The sequence below is a fragment of the Sturnus vulgaris genome, chromosome 4 (assembly GCF_052056855.1).
Source record: "Sturnus vulgaris isolate bStuVul1 chromosome 4, bStuVul1.hap1, whole genome shotgun sequence".
NCBI classification, from domain to species: domain Eukaryota; kingdom Metazoa; phylum Chordata; class Aves; order Passeriformes; family Sturnidae; genus Sturnus; species Sturnus vulgaris.
The window spans coordinates 59,433,444-59,455,040 of NC_142246.1; the positions used below are offsets into that span (position 1 = coordinate 59,433,444).

The 21,597-nt window shown below is 45.3% G+C and overlaps 1 protein-coding gene across 5 annotated transcripts in view; it reads right to left on the minus strand.

Moving 5' to 3' along the window:
- Positions 1–528: 528 nt before the first annotated feature.
- Positions 529–21,597, minus strand: part of SEC31A (SEC31 homolog A, COPII component) — a 39,010-nt gene continuing 17,941 nt past the window's right edge. For 2 of the 5 annotated variants that reach the window (XM_014880544.2, XM_088164029.1), the window contains exons 16-28: positions 20,825–21,003; positions 19,178–19,304; positions 18,884–19,029; positions 17,130–17,303; positions 16,417–16,590; positions 12,953–13,082; positions 11,625–11,975; positions 8,389–8,436; positions 6,889–6,947; positions 4,719–4,991; positions 4,228–4,347; positions 2,085–2,156; positions 529–1,258 (exon numbers count right to left, since the gene is read on the minus strand). In XM_014880544.2, coding sequence (XP_014736030.2) covers positions 1,079–1,258; positions 2,085–2,156; positions 4,228–4,347; positions 4,719–4,991; positions 6,889–6,947; positions 8,389–8,436; positions 11,625–11,975; positions 12,953–13,082; positions 16,417–16,590; positions 17,130–17,303; positions 18,884–19,029; positions 19,178–19,304; positions 20,825–21,003 — 2,033 coding nt within the window. In that variant the 3' untranslated portion in view covers positions 529–1,078. The remainder of the gene's footprint in view (positions 1,259–2,084; positions 2,157–4,227; positions 4,348–4,718; positions 4,992–6,888; positions 6,948–8,388; positions 8,437–11,624; positions 11,976–12,952; positions 13,083–16,416; positions 16,591–17,129; positions 17,304–18,883; positions 19,030–19,177; positions 19,305–20,824; positions 21,004–21,597) is intronic. The other 3 variants (XM_088164031.1, XM_088164030.1, XM_088164032.1) reach the window with 3 other exon arrangements.

Here is a 21,597-nt window from a genome sequence, read left to right on the forward strand (position 1 = left end):
AATCAAGACAGAGGTGCTGAACACACTGCTATAAGTACACTTATACAAGAATACTTCTAACACTTCTTAGAAAGTTATTACCTAGATCAAAAATTTCCTCCAAATTGTTGTTTAAACCCCTAAAATAAGGTAACTCCAAGCTGGAGCCTTGAGTTACCAATCTTAAAAGCTTATGAAGTAAGAAAATACTGGAAAGGAAATAAATCTGTTTTGCCTAACAAATCTGTTTGAAATCACGGAAATCAGCAGTGATTTACATTGTTATTATTTCTTGCAGTATGCATTGCCAAATCTACATTCCACAGCACTGATATTTTAGGTTGTTTTCATGTAAAACTGCTTCTTTTGTTTCCCAAACCCAGACAATTCTTCCAACTGCTGATCTTGGTGTTCTACACAGACCTTTTAGTGATAAAAAGAAAAACAAAATTATTCTCATGCTCAAGACACAACAGAAAGCAGTCCCACTGTACTCCAGTTCAAAAATCTCTCCACTGCACTTCATAAAGGAAACTTTTAATAAATTGATTGAAAATATCATATTAGCTTTTATTTTGTTCATTTGCCCCAGTGCACAATTAAGCTATTTAACATGTAAATTGTAATAACATTACTGCAAGCAGCTTCATAAAATGAAAGACCGAATACACTTGTAACCTGATCAGACCGTTTTTAATCTGGTGGATAAGGAACAGTGGGGTGGGTGGAAGGGAATAATCTGTTTCAGGGTACAATACACCTATCTTGTTGTTTCAACACATACATCTGTTATTAAAAGCCACTGTTTAGCAGCGTAACATGCACCTAAAAATTGACAACGTGGGACATCATCCATTAAATATACTATTTGTAGATGAGAGTCGTTAGGGATGGGAAAAGGATTAAAATAAGAAGTAAAGCACCAGGGCTCCACAGCCCTTCTAGAACAAAGTACTTTGCAGGGAGAGTGTAATGCCATTGTCAGCTCTACTGCGCCATGCTGTGAGGACGAGCGTTTGGTCCATTTCCTGCATGTCTGCCGTAGAAATGCACTTCTTTGGGAAAGCAACCACCAGGGCTCTGCAAGGGCAGGGCTGCCTCACACCCCCAGCTTGTTGGCCTGGGTGAGGACAACCTTCAGGACTGGCATGAAGGCAGAGGTCTCGCTGAAGTTGCTGGTGCTGACGATGTGTGTGTGGATGTTCAGTCCCTCCTGGTAGTTGCGGGTTTCGATGCTCTTCACGATGTTGTGCAGGCCACTAATGATGGTTGGAGAGAGCTGCAAGGAAGGCAGGCAAGGCAGGTCAGCACAAAGGAAAAACTAAAAAAAGAGAAAATTCTGGGTGTGGTGCTCGGCCCTCAGGAAGGTGCAGCACTCAGTTCCTTTCTTTGGAGATGCACCACATAGGTAAGAGTCACTGGGAAGTCTAACAATAGACTTCATCCGGAATGGACCTTCTCTGCAGCATTGCTACACCTTGCAAGCCTTCCCTGCCAGCCCCTGGATGCAATTCCCTGGGGTGTTAGACTCTTGGCACCAGAAAAACCTACTGAGCTTTCATGCCTTTGGGTAAGGGTAATTGCTCAGCAAACATGGCCAGACAAGAAGAGGATTACATCACTCTAATCTTAAGGTACTAAGACATTTAAGCACAGTCCTTTATTCTGCCAAAGCCTCCTGGAAGCCTTTGGAAAAATTACCAGATCTTCAAAGTACTTGCACATCTGCCTTCCAGTGAAGTCAGTGAGCCTCCAACATCCAAATCCCCTGGGTTCTGTTTTGACCCCAGGCTGTGTGTCTCAGCTCCTGCCTGGAGCAGAGAAACGGTGCCTGCTGCAAGGAGCTCTGCTCTTTGCCTCAGCACAGCACCATAAAACTCATGACATGACCCCAAAACAACTGCAAAGTCTGCACAAGCATGTGGGGCCAAGCACAGTAACTGGCTGTTTTCTAAGAAATCCATGCAAACTTCCAATAAATGGATTTGGAGCACACTTCTGAAGAAAAAATGAGCACCTGCTACATACTGCAGAAGTAGTATTGCAGCAATGAATTCATTGGCCATACATGACTGAAGGGTGGGGGGAAGTAAAACAGAACTTACTGTCTGTTCCCTAAGTTTGTCATACAGAAACTCCAGGCGTTTATTTGCATCATCCAGTTTCCTCTTGGTTTGCTGCAAGACAAATAAACACATTAAAGCACAGCGATTTTAAGAACCCCATCTGGTATCATTGCAAGGAAGTCCATGCAGCACATCAAATTCCCTTCTCAACAACATTTTCCTAACACACATCATTTGGATTCTTTGTTCTGTATCCTCCTCCCCTGATTTTGCTGGAAAGACCACATGACTGTAGTTCTCCACATGTAAACACTTCAGTTGTCAACAGAAAACAGAAAACTGTACAGGTGCACCCCAAAAGCCACTGGTCATTTGCAAATCCCACTGGCATAGCTGATAAGAAAAGTGACAGAATTCTGAGTTGCAGCACAGTTTTTTTTCTTCTATGGTTCACTGAAAAAGCGTAACTGGATAAAATTCTTACTGGAATGAAGTATCCAGAAACATTAGTGAGAGCTTAAGGGCACATGCAGATTCTCCAGTTCTAAGTGTGTACAACTCACTCATCATTTTTGACAAATCCTAATTATATTTTTCCTCATGTGATTAGTAAAGCCAGCAGTTTGTCTGCAAGTTTTTAGTGTCAACAGAAAAACTAATAGCCTAACCCAATCTGTCCTTACAGACACTTTGTGCTTCCATGACTTTTATAAAGTAAACCACCCACTGATGTGCCTGGATTTATTTTGCCACCAAAGGCTCTTAAAATAACCCCACTCAGTACATTTAACCTGGAGCTGCAGCTGCTGGAGAAACGAATTTTTATCCACTTTTTTAAAAAATAACATCTGAAATTTTAGGTTTTGCTCCAGAGTAATAAAACAGTAATAAAGCATCAAGATTACAATTGCAGGAGTACAAAAACGATGCTGTCAACAGAAATGGCATCAGTGCACAAGAGTAATGGAATTTCCTCCTAAATCAGTCTGTGCATTAATCCATCTTCACTTAGGATAATTGTCATTTTCCCTGGCAACTGGAAACATTTCTCTGGATTAAATAATTGCCTGGAGAAAATAAAGCCTGTGGGAATGCTCTAGCTCAAGGGTGAAGACCAACTGTTGGCTGCTTGCTGTGCTAGAAATTAGGGAAAGCTGTTCAGATGGCATAAAGGAGAACACAGCACATAGACCTTGGACCACATGCAGAAAACGCCTCAGCTGCAGTTATGTCATCAAGGAACTGATATATCTAAGGATAAAATACCCCAGGAGGAGCAGGTAAGAAACCTCCAGCTCTTTTGGATTGCCTAATTCTCACATGCATGACCACAGAACATTTGTTTCAAAACCCACGGAAAGCTGCACATGCTATTTTCATTTTACAGATGGTCAGCTAGGACAGAGAGGAATAAATTGCGTCTAGGAAACAGCAAGACATTTCTCCAGCCAAAGCAATTAGGTGGAAGTGCAAACTGGTTGTTCTCCTCACTCTTTAGTTCCCACTCCCATCTTCCCCTTTAGAATGTAATAGCTGAGCAGTGCCTGTATTTGCTCTGACAACAACTGATGTGTACAGTCAGGGTGGTGTCTCTTGTCTCTGTGGGCTGAAACACTTTCACTGCCTAAGAAAATCAGGGACACTTAACAAGAAGCAAGCAAAATGTGTTAGCAGAGCAGAAAAGCAATCCCCAGGTGCAGATATGAGTGGAATGCTTTTGCTTTCTTTGTCTGTCTGGAGGAAGAGGCACTTAGAGGAAGAAAAGGTCAAAGGGAATGAAGAATACACTATATATACATACCAACATACACACACACATATATATGCACTCTGCAGCCTTGAAATAAAGGTTTTTGAGCAATTGAGTGATACTGAACTGACAAGATCGAGCAAATTCAGTGCACAAATTCTGCACACCACCAGCACCACCTTTTAGCATGTGACAGGCACGAGCTGAACAATCAGGCTTTGTGGTGGCATGCTCTTTACTGGCTGTGAAAAATAAATGAGAAGCTTTGGGAGGGTTAGCTCATTTACAAGGTACTGGCTGTCATAGGAAATGTTTTTCCTATCCAGCTCCAGTGGTTGTGTTAAAGCTGTTACCTTCCCTTTCCCAGGTAACTGTTGTTTCCCTTTGAAATGAGTTTGTTATCAGAAATCCCAAGTCACAGAAATCACCTACCGGATCGGAGGCAGACAGCAGGCACCTCTGGATGAGAGCTTCAAACGTTGTCTTCAGAATAAGGTGCTCCTCAGGGATGGGCTTCTTGGTGATCTTCTCTGTTGGCAGTGCCTGCACGTGCTGAGCAACAGAGAACAGGGGAGGCTTTTCCAGGTCACTGTGCCCACATGTTGTTTTCAGCTAAAGCAAGTGGCATTATTACCTAGCTTGGCACAACTCCTATTTCTTCCCTGTGGGTGTGTGGAGGTGACTTTACCAGCACCTGCTGTTGCTCCCTCTAGGCAGCTGTGAAAGTTGTAGAAGGAAGCAGCTTGTTGGCCCCTACTGACTAGAGGATTAGTGGCATCTAGGGGGACTTTACAGTAACAAAATGCCAGCACGGTGCAAAGCCAGTGCCTAGAAACTCCACAGTATACTTTGTGGCTACAAGAAAAGCCTGGACAGCTCTACTGATGAACAAGCAAACCCACGCAGGGCTGGGGCTACGTTACCTGGATGGCATTTCCAATTGGGGCCCCCGGGGCCCCCTCCGTGCTGGGTTTGGAAACAGTGGGTGGCATGATGGATGGCCCCAGGGGCTGGGAAGCAGGCTGGAAGCCACCCTGCAGCACCATCTGCCCTGCAGGGAGGTGTGGAGGCTGGAAGCTGGGAGCACTGCTGGGTGGTGCTGGAGCCTGGGGCTGCTGCAGCTGAGACTGTGGATCTGCCAGTGGGTTCATGATGGGGGAGGTGATGGGGACTGGAGGCAGGAAGTTGTCAGGGACCTGGGGAAAAAAGGAAAAAAGCAGGGCATTTATGTTGGTGTGACTGCTGCAGGCATAGCACAACACCCAGCTCTTACAGACTTCCCAAACCACAGTAATTGGGAGCGCTGGATACAGAAATAGAGGCAGACAACACAATTTCACTCTGGATAACCAAGCCCATCCCTCTGTCTGCACAGTAAGAAGTGCCTTGGGGCAGCCCTGCCTGCCCCTGGCCACAAGAGCTGAGTGCAGCCACCTCGAATCAAATCCACCCTCCCTCCAACCCAGAGGCTTGGCAGACCAGCACTATTAGAAAACTAACCCACACCTACATCTATTCTTACTATTGGGTCATTATATTTAGACTTTTGTGTCTCACTTTCAAGGGTGTATTTTTGTCCATGCAGTACGTAGGTCACAGCCAGCAACATGCCCCAGTAAAGCTTCTGAAAGCCTTTCAAGCTTCTGGCACACAGGTCTGCACTAAGGCTAAGATTACTAGGGCATTTCAGATTCATCCTTGAGCATCTGCAAGTCTTTACACAGGGTGTTTCACAAACATTCGTTAGAGGGAAGAAACAAAGTGAACTACTGCTACACATCATGCAGGAATCAAAACAGAAAGGGCTTCCATGGAAATACACACATGTCTTTGGGTGTGCATGGGGAAAAAAAAGGGAAGATTACAGAACTCTGAATGAATGATGCTAGAATTAAGCTAGTGGTTTGGGACAGCAGAAAAAAAAAATCCCAATCCAGCAACAAAGTCAATTATAAAAGAAATGAATGACAGCAATAAACTTTTGAGCGGTGAATAAATTCCTAGTTAGGACAAAAACAGCTGAAAATTATGGCTTGAAATGCCAGACATTTCTTCTATTTTATAATAGTCCATGTGGTGAGTCATTTTATAATATCCTAAACCAGTCCTCAGACAGTGGACAGAAGGGAAACAAACATAGAAACACAACTGACAGATTTGTTAAATACCCAACAGGGAATGCAACAAACACATTCGCCATTTAGAAGGAACCAACCCGCAAGCTTGGCTGTGGCAGAAATTTTGGCTGTAACACACACAGAAGTAGCAAAAACCCTATGTGCAGGAGGCTGCTTCTTGAGCTCTCTGCTCCAGCAGTTACTCTGACACTAAGAGCTCTCTACTCAGCCTCCAAAAGCTTCTTCACCTTGAACTGCAGAGACCAGAACCCAAAGGGCAAGGAAGACTTCTGCCTTTACCCAGACTTTATCTTGGCTGTTCTAATATTTTGTTCCCCCCACACTTTACATGCTCCAGACTAACTCTTGCTTCCCAGGGTCAGAGTGGTGGGTAATACTCACTGCTGTGGAGGTACTACAGGCTACAAGCAGCACCAGGGGATGAAAAGGCTCACTCTGCTCTTTGCCAAGTGTTCCCAATTATCCTGCCCTGCTGCAATTTAAATCCATTTTGCAAAACTACATTATCTCCATCATGGAAATTGTCTTATTCTCAACAGATCTCTCAGGGTCAGACCCTTAATCAGGATAAATTGCTTTCAGCTCCAGCAACGTCAATAATCTATAACAGTTTGCACAGCCTCTTCATTTTGCCCAAGTATCATCTCCTGCAAAACTCTGCTACTTTACTGCAGATGGAAACAGTCAGAAGCATTTGCTTCAAACCATGAACAATGTTGTTATAAACAACCACAACTTCAGCAAAACCCCACCATCTCTTTTAGAGGCTTAGATATTTTGAGAGGGATAACACATATTAGAGAGACATAAAGGCCATTTCGGCTCATGAGATGCAGCTTTTGTTTGCTGCTATCCCTTCTCTTTCCTTATCCTGCCAACACGTTTCCCAGGAGCAGCTTCAACTCTTGTTTTTCAAGTGACCAGCACTCAGATGTGTTGAGGTAACCTAGAGTACCTTCTTCTTCTTGGCAGCTCTGTTCAGGGTGGGAGGATCATTCCAGCCGTTCTGAGGCCCTGGGACAGAAAGAAAACAGAGACTCTAAGTACCTGGGAGGAGGGCAGTGATGCCTTCTTAAGCTGAACTGGACCACATCCATGTCATGGCTCTACTGGCAGAGCCTGCCCTGACCTGCCTGCTCTTCTGCCCTTGCCTGAGGGCCAGAACATCTCCTGTACCAGCCAGAGCCTCCCAACATCCCTGCCATCAGACCCTTTGGGCTCCGCACCCACTGGGCAAGGTTTGGGATCTTGACCAACTGTTCTCAAGTTAATAACTTAATAATTAACTTTTTCTTCTCTTGCAGGAAAAAAGAGCTTTGAGCAGACATGCCCTTAAAGAGGGCCTACCATGTCCAAAAACGCTCTGCTACACACACTGTGTATGTGAAGAGAGCTTTTCCAGGACATTTGTACAGTTCCCCAGCAACACCACACAAAACACCACACAAAAAGAAGAGGCATAAGAGGCCTTGAGCATTTCAGGTTCACCCAGTCACCTTGGAAACATAGAATAAACCCAGCTTTCCCCTGCCAGCTACAGCATGGTTTTGCATGCTTTGTACCCCAAATCAGAGCAGAGCTGCTTGAGCAAGGTGGAAAAATCTGGCTTTCTGTACCAGGGACGGTTTGAAACTGGAAGCACAGAGGATGCCTGAGCAGATTGACTCCAAGTCTAGGGTGTTGCTCTGCACCAAACCTTCTGCTCTCCCAAGAAAGCAAGCCCCCTGCAGCTGTGAGATTTGCACCCCAAAGCTCCCACTAGTGCATTAGAAAGCTGCCCATCTCCTCATGGAGCACATGGAATTAAGCCCACAGCATTACATCCAGGCATTACCACCACCTCCCCGAGTAATAAGGATTTGTTGCACAAAGCCACAAAAAGCCAACAAAACCAAATCCCTACTCAATGGACTTTTTCACCACAGTGTTTTTCACTTAGCAGATGACAAATTTACCTTAACACATGTTAACATTAGTGCAGAATTTGCTCAATTTATCTGAAATTTCATTTGCTCCCAGGCTTTTGTTAAAGGGGTAAATTAAAAACTATTTAAAACCCCTTTCACATCTGCTTTCTCTTTAACCAAAGCAGTGCCATCTCCTGGTAGCCTCCTCTATTCCTCTCTATCCGGAAAATCCCAGAGTATTTCAGATACATGGAATCTAACTGACAGGAGTAGCACGTTAAGAAAATCTCCCAGACTCTTACTGCTGTTAAGTTCCTGGAATAATTTGCACAAGAAAAAGGAAAATATTTAAAAGTACTTTGATTCTGTGGTTAAAAACTCCAAATATATTGTTATTGGTTTCAATTAAGGAATTAAAAATCAATTTGATTAAAGTCTAATTGGCAAACAGCATCACACTTAATGTTTGCTGAAGAACATTTGCATAATTGATGTTTGTTCAATAAATTTCATGTAGTGGCTGTAATTATTTTCAGGTTAGGTGGTACCTAGTTCACCTGCGAAGGGAGAGGCCTGGTCTTGAGATGGTAGACTTTCTGCAGACAAAATGCAAAGGTAACTAAAAAAAAAATTTTCTTCAAAAATAATAAAGCAGTCGGTCTTTAATTTTTGACCAGCAATTTAGTTTCACAACATGCATCAGCAGAAAAAAAACCACCTAACCTAATTACAATGCCAGCTTGGAGACAAGTCATTTGTTCAAACCCCTTATGGAATTGCTTATGTCCACCTTCCCCCAAAACAAGCCTGTTGCTCTTTCCATGCAGCAAATCAGTGTTTCTAGTTGTTTATAACAAATATTGCAGCGATCTGGCCCTTTTTCTTATCTCTTTTGGTGTTATTTTCTAGTCCAGTGCAGCTGACAGACCATTACTCCTAGCCACAATCTCCTCAATACTATTTTATCATTCCAGAAAGCTTTTCAAGAGATGCTTTAAGTACTTCACCTCAAGGTGGATTTCCCAAGTATTTTCTCAAACCAAGGCACACTCTCAAATCTGCACGCAGCCCAGCAACACGAGTATGTTTGCACATCAACTTTACACTCACACAAAAAGACACACTGCCTGCTCAGACTGAGCAACAACCCAAATGGCAAAATGTAGCCAATAAAGCCCTCTCCATTCCAAAGAAGAAAGGAGCTTTGGGGATAACTCTTGTCCCTGGGGTTGGCCTGCTCATACTTCTGGTGCAAATCCTTCCTTCAGGTCAGTATTGCTCTACTGCATTTTCAAATAAGATTCAATACGCTGAAAATTAGAACTCCCTTGAAAGTGGGTTCTAAGATCTATCACAAAACAAAGTGAGAGGGGTTGAAAATAAAATTAAATGTGGGCTTTTCTTGCTTACAGAAGCTTCAAGCATAGCTTAACTCACATCACATACTGATGTTATGTGCCTTTGCAGAAAAACAGAAAATATTTACAGAACTCTTCCTTTTTACATGCATCTTTACAGGTGCTTGTCAAGACTTCAGATTTGAGATATTTTTTCCTTCCTCCCTTACTCCTGCCTTTAAATGAGTCACAACTGCAAAGTGAAGCATGATGTTGCCAGATTAGATCATCACCATACACAACAGCATACCACTTCATTGCCAGGATCAGCACCACTGCACCAGAACACTCAGAGTTACAGGTGAGATCTACTTCTGGCTGTGGATCTGTGTGGTTCTACAGGATTTCATGCCAAGGCATCCCCCACTAGGCAGTGCAGCTGCTCAGAAAATGTGTTGGTGGTTAAGCATATAAAGCATGCACACTGTCATTACTGCACTTAGAAAACAAGGGTTTTTTCATTCCTGTTGGTATGCTTTCTGAAAGGTGTAATCTAAACACTGGAAGAGAACAGAGTGTGCTCTTCAGACACACTTTGTCTTTTTTCCAGTTCTCCAGCTGCAATCATCACTTGTGTGTGTGCATGAGCCATCCTGGGCTCAGCACTTCACCAAATCCTGCAGTCCACCTCTGCATTTCAGCCTAAGGCTGCAGAAATCAGAGGCAATGCCCAAGTCTGGGTTCCTGAAGGTCTGACACTTTGTACTGGCTACCCTGCTCACCATAGATGCTGAGAAAAACAGAAGTAGTATTGATAGTTCTCAAAGTTTGATTAAAAGCCTAGTATGAACAACTTTTAACTCTGAAAAGAGCTTCACCCACTCTGAGCATGCCATGTGGACTATGTCACATCACTGCAAGAAACTAGGCAAGTGGCAGAGCCAAAGTGCCTGCCAGTGATGCAAGCTGAGTAGTAAAATGGGTAAGAAAGAACCATTTTCTTGTTCCTTGCATTTATTTGGAAGTGCAGAAGCTATGCTGTCTGCATTATAATGTGCTGCTTGACATCCCAGGCCTAGAACTCTATCCAACATCTCTCCCTCCATCCAATTTAATAATTCCTCTGGCTTAGAGATTCAAGTTTGACATGACCTATAACACGGGGTCAGGAGAAGCCACAATACAGCTCCTCCAAAACCAGAAAGGAGGCCAAATCTGGCTGTGTGGTGGATGCAACTCTGGTAGTCCTACACCAGCAAAACACATAGCAAAAGCATTCACTTTTCCCCCAAACACAAGGGGGTTTGTGAGCTGCCAGCCTCAAGGACACCAACAGGAGCACCTACTTAAAGAATTCATGCTGCCAAAGGCAAAATGCCTTTTCTGCATAGCATCATCCCTAACAGACTTTTAAAATAAGACAGTGGGCACATTAGGGCCTGTCAGCAGAGCAGACATCCCCAAAACATGCCTCAAATCTTGCCAAGTATTCCCTGCACCCTCTGCTTCCCAGATCTGCTCCTTGACTCTTCAGCTGGACCATCTGGATGTGAAGGATTTTCAGGAGCAGGTTTAGAAAAGGACTGCTGATTCTTCCTGCACTGTCTGACATGCAAAGCTGCTGTTTCACAGGCTGCTAAGTGAAGGGACAGGTTTGTTATGGCAGGCGAGGTCACTGTCCCACAGCAGTGACACCCAGGCAGTCACAAGCAGACATAGAACCCCACCTCAGCTCTCTCACCAAGCATGCTCCAACATGCTCCTAAGTGTCAGCCACACACACATGCTTTTAATTGACATTCAGGGAAGAGACATGTAAAAGCATTTCTAAATCACTTCTGATTATCTTTTAAGGCATTTGCAGCCACAATAAATCCCATTGCAGTAAGAGGTTAGGGACAAAATAATGAAAGAGAGATAGGAAATGCTGTTTGAATTAAATATTCTGCCAATCCCAGGCTTAAAAGGCTGCTCAAGAGCCAGGGACACAGACAAATCACATCTGCAAAATCATTCAGCGATGAGAATTGTGATCATCTTGTCTACAGCGATTAGGAAAACTTGCTCATTTTTGTACTTTGCTCTCCAGTCACAATGCAGGCTCTGACACCAATGTTAAAATTAAGCCATGATCCATTCATGGTATACAAGAGCATCATGCCAAGCCTGTTGTAGCATTCTGTCTTGGGTAAGACAAAAGCTCTGTGACTGTGGCAAGGTCTGGCTCACCAGGGAAAGGTGACTGCTCATGTTGCTCAGTGCAGCAACACAGTCCTATTACAGATACACAGGGCTGATGACATGGTTTAGAAATGCTTTGAACTGATGTCTAAGCAAAAGCCAACTTTTTACAGAGCATTCACAAGGAAAAAAGTGTATATTTAACTGAGTGGGTGAAGACCAAACCCCTCCCTCCTCCCTGCCTGCCCCCCTGTCCAAGCGCAGACCTGTTCTCTGGGATGCAGGAAGGTCACTGGTTGCAGGCAGAGTACCTGTTGGTCCAGTAGGTAATGCATAAGCCACAGAAGTTGCTGGAGGTCCTGGCCTGCCATGCTGAAAGGATGTGCCAGAAGGAGGAACAGGGAAGGAAGAGACGGGATTCAGGCTCGTTGGGGAGGGCTGAGGCTGCCCGGGGTACAGCGGGGAGGGCATGGAGGGGGCAGAGGGCAGGTAGGAAGGGGTGGTGTTAGGGGCAGGGCTGGGGTAAGAGGCTGAAGCAGGGGCAGCAATAGGCTGCTGAGGCTGATAGAGAGCTGGTCCCCCTGTTCCAGAGGAGTACTGCTGTGTGGCCTGATACGCTACAAACAGGGAGAAAAAACAGTCGGTCAGTGAGTTCATAACAGAGCAGCAGGCTCCATCTGCCTCTGCTTCCTTCTGCACTTGACTCTCCTCTCTTCATGCCCCTACCTCCCAAAACCACTTACCTGCCCAGCCAAATCCTGGCTCCCACAACTCTGCCTGCACTTGTAGGAGTGCTCAAATGCCCAGCCTGTCACTGGGAGCAGAGAGGCACAGAGAATATGGCCTTGGCTCAAAGAACTGCTGCTCTCCCCACACCTCCAGCCCAGAGCCACCGTGCTGCTTGGGACACAAGGACACTGCTGTTTTCTGGACCACTGCAATCCTCACAGGGGCTCTCAAAGAAAGGAAACCCCTGTCTGAGGTTTTCATAAAGGGAAAACTTAGGTCAAGGAAATGAATACAGATTCTGGAAGGGAATGTAAGCTCACAGCCTTTATTTCACTGTGGGCCCTGCAGTCTAATTTCACTGCCTCTGCCCATCTATGGCCATTTTTCCTCCCTCATGCCAGTACTTTCAGTCCCTGCTTTAAGTGAGTCAGGGCTCTGCCCCCTTCTTCACTCTCCTCTACTACTGCCCTCATTTCTTCATCCTGTCTCCCATTTCCATGGAGCCACAAAGAGAAATGGATGGCCTGGCTGCACACAGATGACCTGTGTCTCTCTTTACCAGGCCTGTGCTGCTTTCCCAGGACTCAGACTTTGGAGTTTCTGCCCCTAGCACAACCTTGGGCAAGGCCAGGTGAGGAGTGAGTCTGAGAGCTTAGGGGGAACGTTTGACAGAGAATGTCTGATGCCTGGACCCCACCAAGAAACGACAACCCTCAGATGACACCTCACCTTTTTCCCCACCCTGCAAGAACTGTGGGACTGCTGTGGTCTAAACACTCCCAGCCACAAGGAGGGGACTGGTTATCCCTGAGTTAATGCTGGCCCACCTGGGCAGGAGGGAGAAGGGGAAGCTGCTGTCACTCACTCTGTGGGTACGCTGGCCGTGCTCCTGCTTGTGAGTACATGCTGTAGTTGGAAGATGTGGCTTGCTGTGGTGGCATGCTGGGGCCAACAGCACCTGGCATGATAAATCCTGGAGGAGGTGGGTTGTCCCCCTGTCAAAAAAAAAAATTACAGGAAAAATGGTTGGGAGAGACAGGATTTAATCAGCAATGGTAATGCAGTGCTGAAGTAGGACTGCAGCAAAATGATGAATTCATGTTTCAAGGCCTGAAATCACATTCCCTGGAAGAAGGGAATCATCAGCACAGGGGAAAATGCCTCCAACCACCCAAGTACCTTAGGGTGCCTAGCACAGCACCGAAAGCACAGCTGGATGTGCAGTGACTTCAGCAGCAAGCAGAGCAGCACACACCTGCCTGCACAAGGAAGAGCTCCCTGCCAGTGCCGCCTGATGTTCAGGCAGCCCAAGAGCACTCTGCCATCTTTCAACTAAACTTAAATGGTAACTCCGAAGCTTCTAATCTCCACGGAAAAGGGGGAAAGGAAAAATTATACTTCAAATATTCCAGCGTAGGGCAAAGGTTGGGGAGACTCAGGTCACACTGAGCTCCCACTCAAGACTTTTCAGTACCACTCATCTGGGCGTTGGTGAAAAAAAAAGTAAGGAGATGCAGAGGAGTAAAACCAGAGCCCACATGGGAGCTGCTCCTTCCATCTATCTGTATCAGACTGTGCCAAGCACACAGACTACACCAGGGGACATACTGGGGTGGAGCAGAGGCTCAGAGAGGAATAATGAAGGTTATACCTGTGTGTCAGAGGGACAGCCTGCAGGAGGATGGCTGGGAAGGGCAGTAGGAGTTTTGTTACTCCAGGTAGTGACAGTAGGGGCAATTCTAACCTGAATTGAACAAAGAAATACCAATCATGGAAAACAAAACAATAAAAAAGTCTAAAGGGTTTCACAAAACAAGATGCAAAGAACTGAATGCAAGAAGGTTTGCATGCTGGCACTTGTAACAGCCATAAAATGTCAGAGGAAGAAGGGAATTGCATTCAAGACAGACAAAAATCACTGTGCACTGGAGCCAAAGTGAATTGCAAAGTGAGGAAGAAGCACAGTGGAGTTGCAGCTGCAATAGGCTGTGGAGCAAGTGCAGTGTTATGAGTGCCAGTCAGCCAGGTCTCCATCTTTCATCACACTTTCCCACTGCAGAAGCCCCCCCAACACTGGTCCATGACAGCGAGCATCACTAACCACAGCTGCAAGCCCCAGGTTCCCTGTTAAATTGAAACATATGCCTCACACAAAAGGAGCCTGTTTAAACTGAGCTTCAAATGAATTTAAAAAGGTTAAAATATAATTTTAAAAGGTTAAAAACTGATATTCAGCTCTTGCACATGCACAAATAGATATCATAATGGTAATTGCTTCCCAGCCAGTCTCCCATAGCTCCTTTCCTCCATCTTCCTTCTTTGCTACTCCAAACGGCTTCAATTCCATACAACCACTCCTACCTTTCTGATGGGACAGGAATCAAGAACTTCCTCTGCCTGTGACATTCCTGAGCAAGGAGTGGGCATGCTGCCCAACAGCAGGACACGTGGCTGGGGTTCAAGGATATATGCAGAGGGAAAGTTGTGACCCTAGAGCCCTGGCTGGCTCAGCTGGCTTCAGTCTATCTGTCTCTAACCCCATGCAGTGCTAAGCTAATGGTGCAGTCAGCTGCACAACAGCCACTGCTAATGCCTGCATAACTCATCACTGCAGTATCTAAAAAGACTTGTTCATCCCCCTTCACGCCTGGTTTATTCAGATGAAAAAGAAGGTTCAACAAAACCATGCTGAAAGGAATCCAAGTGTTAAGAACGTGTTCCTATTTGGGACAGCAGTTAAACAAAGGCTGCCTCAAGCTTGAACAAGTCCTACACACATGCTTTCTTAAAAGGAAGTCAAACAAAGCAAGTACCCTAAGACTCAAACATGTCATGTCTCTACATTCTGGTTCATCAGCTGGGAACCTGACTGACACCTATCCCCTTCAAGCCCTTCCTGCCGAGGATGAGCTCCCTGAAAAGCCAGCAACATAGGGAGTTGTAACTCCCAGTGAACTCATGGGGTTGTGATACACCTAGCCTTTAATTAACGAGCAGGCCTTGCTGAAATAATTGCTTGAGGCATTCTGGAAACAGAAGGCGAAAGAGGGAACTCTGGTTTAAAAAAAGCATTGCTCATGTCTCAATATCTAGAGGTGAGCTGTTATTCTCCAGAGCCAAACAGGAAACATACAGCTTTGCTTCTCAAGGCAACTCATTGGTTACAAGGAGGAAGGCCAAAGACACAGACAGCAGAGCAGACTTGATTATTAAAGATGATACATTTAAAATCATATGCAATGGGGTTGGCAAGGTAAATCCTGAATGAAGGCTTTGTCCCTTCTGAAATATACCTTGCTAACACCCTGGAGAGAAGGCAGAGGCACACACTACTGCTGATATCAAGAATGCCCAACTCCTCCCCAACCTTTCAACCCTTCTTTCTTCCCAGCCTGAGTTTTCTGGCAGGCAGTGCTTGGAGGCATCACAGACAAGAGATCTCTGTTTGTGCCAATCTCTGCATAAAGAGAATGCTCACAGCCCTAACACAGCTCTGCTCTCAGAAAAGCCCAGCCCAGAGTACCTAGAGGGGGTTAGATGAGCTGCAGTGCTGTGCTGGGAGATTAGAGACCTGGCAGTGCTCTCTAAGCACACACAGAGCCAAGGGCTGCCCAACACACCACATCACCCTGATGGCCAGGGTGTTCTGTTGCAGTGTCATCCTCAGTTTAGAGCTAAACCAGAGAATTTTCCTCCCCCATTTCTCCTCTTCCTCCCTGCACAGCTCCCTTATTAGTCTCATACTCACCAGGTTTTTCTTTCAGCACAGCTCATTCTCAGCCTCCCCACCAGCCCAGGTTCCCTTACACCTGGCTGGGAAGGTGTTTTCACAGCAGGCTGTACCCACAGCTGCAGAAAAGTGCCCTCAGTTTGCTATAGCCACTGCTCAGCAGCTTCTGCAGCCAAAATCGGAGCCAGGGGTGGGAATAATCCACCCTAGAAGAGGCTGGTGAGCAGCATGAGCAAGCCCCAAGGCCCGCAGGGATGGGACAACATCAGGGACTGTGAGAGGAAACACAGAACTCCTGCAGTGCTCTCCCACACAGCTGTCCTTGGCACTGAAGCACATTGCCAAACAAAGGGGGGAAACGCCTAATCTTCAGAAGCAGGCTACTTGACAAGGTGTTTAAAGGATGTTTCCATTCCAGATGAGGAGTAAAGGAGGCATCTATGCTGACTGAAAGGAAGCACCAGTGACCTTCCACACAAGGCTCTCAGTAGAGGTTTGTCACACAGCCTCAGACCAAGAGAAAGGAAAAAAATTATTACATCCATCACTCTGCAAAACTCAAGCAGCACGCCCCTCCCTTATTGCCAAAGCCCATTTACCTGCTGGTAATACTGCTGGGCTGGTGCCTGGGGCGCCTGCATCCGTCCAGCCACAGGGCCAGCTCGCCCTTTGGGCATGGGCTCTCTCTCATATGGTCCCTTGAGGCCGTCCTGTCCCGCTGGGAGCTCCCCTTGGGCTCTGCAAAGCCTGTCCCGTAGCTGCACGATGTTTGGCTGCAATCAGAAAAGGACAGCGAAGGCAGCTGAAATGCACTGCCTGACACACAGTGCATCACACCAAGAGGCTGAGTGGCCACTCACTGATGAGCTCCCTCAGAAGCCTGCTCTGCTTTATTCCATTGGAAAAAGTCTTTTCTGCATGAGACATGAGGCCATTGGAACTGCCTTACAACTGCCTGCGTCATTCCCAAACCAGCCTGTCCATAAGAACCAGCTGATGGAAGATGGGAAGTCAGAAGAGAACAACCAAATGTTAATGTCATTTCATTTGCCATGTTTGGCTTACAAGAGGGACGCCCTTTGGCAGTCACTGCCTGCAGGCACAAGGGTGTGAAACCAAGAGGGAGCAGAAGTCTGTGCATGTCTGCCAGCTCAGCAGGGCCAGTGCAGGGTGAGGGGAACAGCCTGACTGTCACATTCCAAGGTGCATGTCAAGTGGCAGTCCTAATGCCGAACTGCACCGTGCAGAGACCTCTGCTTGAGGCACACCTGTTCACAGACAGAGAGGGAGCAAAGAGCCCGAAGGCCCATACCTGGTTGGTGTTGGCAGGGAGGAAGGTCAGTGCTGCAGCCAGGCTTCCCTGAGCAGCCAGGAGGTTGGCATACTGGCTCATCTTCTCAGCCAAAAGGGCACCCATGGCATTCGGGTCCACAGCCTGCGTGAGCTGCACGGCTTTGCGCAGGATCACGACCTTCTCTATTAAATCCTGAAAGATCAGGAGGGGAAAAACCCACCCACAAGTGAGAACAACGAAGTGAAATAGGTCCTGGCTAAAGACTGTCCCTGGCAGGACCCTTCTCACTCAGTGGGGAGCCCAAGCCAAGTGCAGGTTTCCCAAAAAGCCACAGCTGCACCAAAGGCACGGCTGTTCCCAAAGGACAGAACAGCAACCACCTACCAAGCAGCTTCTAACAGCAGAGCTAAAAACCCCTGCTTTTATTAAACAAGATTTCAGGGCCCCAACAGCACCGAACATGTCCACCAAGTGGATGCTTTCATAAAATTATCTGGTGACAGCCTCAGAGCAAACAGACAACATCACGCCTGTCACCACTACTAGTGCCACACTGCTGCATGTCTATTTACAAGATTTAATAAGTCAGTTCTTATCCATCTTAAAAGGATCTAAAAACTCCCTTGGAAGAGCTGTCCATAGTTTTCTGGTTGTTACAGCAATATGGTTTTCCTGATATTCACCAGAAATACTCTCTATCTTGCCTTCCTTGCACATCTCCCAACACCAGAACTGGTCTTGGTTGGGCTTCCTTCTAGTCCTAAATGCTTGGTTTTCTCATGTTTTTCTTAGTGTATTTATGCTGAAGGATACTACAAATATTCATTTGCCAAAATTAAAGCCCTTTTTAAAATCTTACAGGAGATTTAATGAGAGTGTAGCACACAAAAGATTTCAACCATACATTACTAATAAAGATTGTATTCTAACAGTTCGTTTTTCCCTACAAATCATCACTTCAAAAAAGGCAAGTGAATAAAACCCCACTATGATAGGAAACAAGCCACCTGATTAGGACTTGAACAATATTTTCCAGTTTTATTGCCTGAGAGACCGAAGCCCTGCAATCATAATGCAAATTCAAACTGAAGGTAAATCTGTAACTAAAGCCCTCAAAATCAAATTATTTTAATAATTCAGAGAGTTAATGACATGAAGCAAACTCAGATACATATCAGTTCCTTCAATTAACTAAAGAGTCTCACAGCATCGTCAAGTAAATACTTACTAGAACTGGTTCTTCAAAGGCCTTAAACAGATGGAAGAAACTAATACTGTATTATAAAATATTCTATTATTGCTTCATTCCACTCATCAACCCTATGCCCTCAAGATATCTGCTAGAAGGAATGTACTTCACTGCTGGAAACCAAGCTTTGTATGGGCAAACCCCTAGAGAAAACTCTCATGAGAACCTTCCTACAGCTGTCTCTCCAGATTTAAATCTAATTCCATTGGATTTCTTCTCCTGAACTTCCAGAAGTAGAAAAGTCCAAGTATTTCCTAACCACAAAAGATGCAAGCACTCAAAGACCCTTCTTTATCAAAACACTAAGTACTAGAATTATTTTACACAAGAAGTGTAAAACACCCAAAGACCAAGGCAAGCACAAGAGCCACATTTTCCAGTATCATATTTATGTGTTATTTTTCCAGAAAGAAAGGCTTGCATCCTGATGTACATCAGAAAGCAAAGCTCTACACTAGATAATTTAAGAGCCAAATGATTGCAGTCTATTATTTCCAACATCTTTTTTAAAAGAATTACCAACCTGAAGGGACAAGGGGCTGTTTCCATCCTGAACTTTGGTCCAACAAGCAACAAGTTTATCCACGTTTCCAGCACAAATGTAACAGAGGCAAGCTTGTGTCTGCAGAATGCTGTCCCCCTCATTCTCCAGCCTGCTACCCAGGAGATCTAGATAAAATAAGAACAAAAGATGCTGGTAAATCACTCTGGGTATCCCTCCCCATCACTGCTGAAGTTGGGGAAGCAACTGGCCAAGGAACTGTGCACAAAGCCATGATCCTGCTCTGGAATTATCCTGTCCATGAAGTGTCCTTACCGCAAAGGGCAGTAAACTCGTCTGGCCTGGCATAAGTGAGCACAGCAGCCAAAGCCTCTCTCCAATTCTGCAAGTCACAAGACTCCACAATCTCTTTCCAGTTCTTTGTTACAACTGCAGTGATGAGCTAGAGCAGGAGAGAGACCACAGTTAGGATCTTCTTAGGATTTCCTCTGTATTATACACAGGATAATCTGGATCTGTTCCAGTGTACTCATTCCCAGTGTATCCACAATCATGACAGGTACTGCATTGCAGTTAAACAGCTGCACAAGAGCATCCTACTTAAAAAGGAAAAAAATCACAAAACAAGCTCAGAGAACACACAGAGGCAAATTATTCTTGCTACAAAATAGCAAGAATATCTTTGTACAACATGTACAAGAATAGACAAATTTTCACAAGCTGTTGCAAATGGTTTTCAGCACTATTTTTGCAGACATAGATAACCTAACGAGTATTTAGCTTGTATACAATGCCCAAGGAGATGTATGAATTTTGTTTGTTAAACTGTTTCATTCAGCTTTAAGCTCTTGGTCTCAAGCTGACCAGTGAAGGGTAGTTGAAAAGGCTGCATAAAGCAGCAAGTTGGCAGCAATATCAACCTGAGCTGGCTGTAGTAATCCTACCCTCCACCCACCCACACATGCTGCCTCTGCACAGCCCTCAGAATTAAATTCCAGTTTGTTACTTCTAAAACTCTGCCTCCCGTTATTTTGCTTTGGACAAAAGACAGACTTGGCAGCTGTGCTGCTCTTTAGTGAACAAAGCTCTTCTCATGCCAAGACTACAAACTCAGAAACAGCTGAACAAGCAGTATGTGTGCAGTTTGGGATCAGAAAAGAAAAAACACACCTGAACAACAAATGCAACATCCTAACTACAAGGTCAATGTTTGCCTGTCAGCATAGGCACAGATAACGGGTCAGCTCTTCATAAAAACACCTTTCCCCAAAGGATGAGCTACAGTGAAGACATTTCTCTAAAAGCTGCCACCCTTGCTAAACCAACTATCCTCTTAAAGCCACTTCTCCTGTTTCAACCTCCTGTCACTACTTTTTCATATTGGTAGTAAAAAAAGAAATATTTGCACAAGCAGCATCAGTAACCCCTAGCACTGCAAAAAGCTGAAAATAACAATAACCAGCTGGCCATAACATGCTGTCTCCTAGACAAAAGGTGATTAATCTACCCTGGGTATACTTTCCTCTCTCTTCTGTGCATGCAGTGAAACAAAGCATCAGCAAAATCCGTGAACACTGATCAGGGGCAGAAATCAATGTAATGCTGTTGGCCCTGAGCGTGGGTCACATGTGAAAAATGTGACAGAACAGCAGACCGAAATATCCTGCTTAAGAGATTTGTCTTTATTGTTGAGAATTCATAATTGTATATGCAACTCAGAGACACTGGAGATGGGATAAAGAGCACTCTTGTGCACTGATATTCAGGTAGTGTGCCTCTTCTCCCCTTATCAAGGCATTAAAAAAGTAATAGAAATCCTTCTGCTCCGAGATCTTATCAACTTGAACACTTATTAACATCTGCCAGAAATAAACCTGTAAAATGGCAAGAAAACTTTTTAAGGTGAAAAAGGGAGTTGCCAAAGGCATATGAGCATGTTACTCCTGACCTGAAAACACATACCCTGGTAATTTTGCTCCTCATCTTGGCAAAGTACTTCTCCTGTGTCCGGGAGAGCAGTTCCTGCCCGCCAGCAATGGCCAAGATGATGGCGTCAGCCATGCGGTTGTCGTGCAGGCACAGATCCACTGCACTTTCAAAGTTCCCTGTCAGCAGAGCCTGTGTGATCAGCCCATCCACATCTGCAACGAGACAGGGGTGCACTTCCAAACGCTGCCACAAAAGCCACTGAGAGATGCAGCAGCAGATGACACTGTCCAGCTGTACAATGCTGGCACAGCTGTCCACACACCAGCCTGCTCCCAGCCAGGTGCTTACAGGGGTGCTCACCTTCACCTCCAGCCTCAAACACACATGGGCACAGCCATGCCACAGGGGCACTGTCAAGCACTACTTACCTTGTGACAGAGCAAGTTCCTAGAGGTCTAAAGCGCCCCTTAAACAACTACCTGAACAGTGCTATAAAAAGTCAAACCTCGACAGGGGTCAGTGGCTTCTGTGTTACTCAAGATCCCCTGGGAGTTTGTGTATAAGCAGCACTTCATGCCCGACCAAGCGTGTCGTCTTTTATATCAGAAATCACTCAGAGCAGCTGCATGTCAGCAACGGGGTACACAAGTGCTGTATGACTTCCTTCCTTCCTTAAAAAAAAGTTGTATTTTCAAGTGCCTTGAGATTGCACGAGAATGCAGTTAGCAGCAAGTAATTACAATTCTTCACAGTCTGTGTAGAATTTGCCTTCTCACTGGAACACCAGCATCAACATCAGTGCTTAT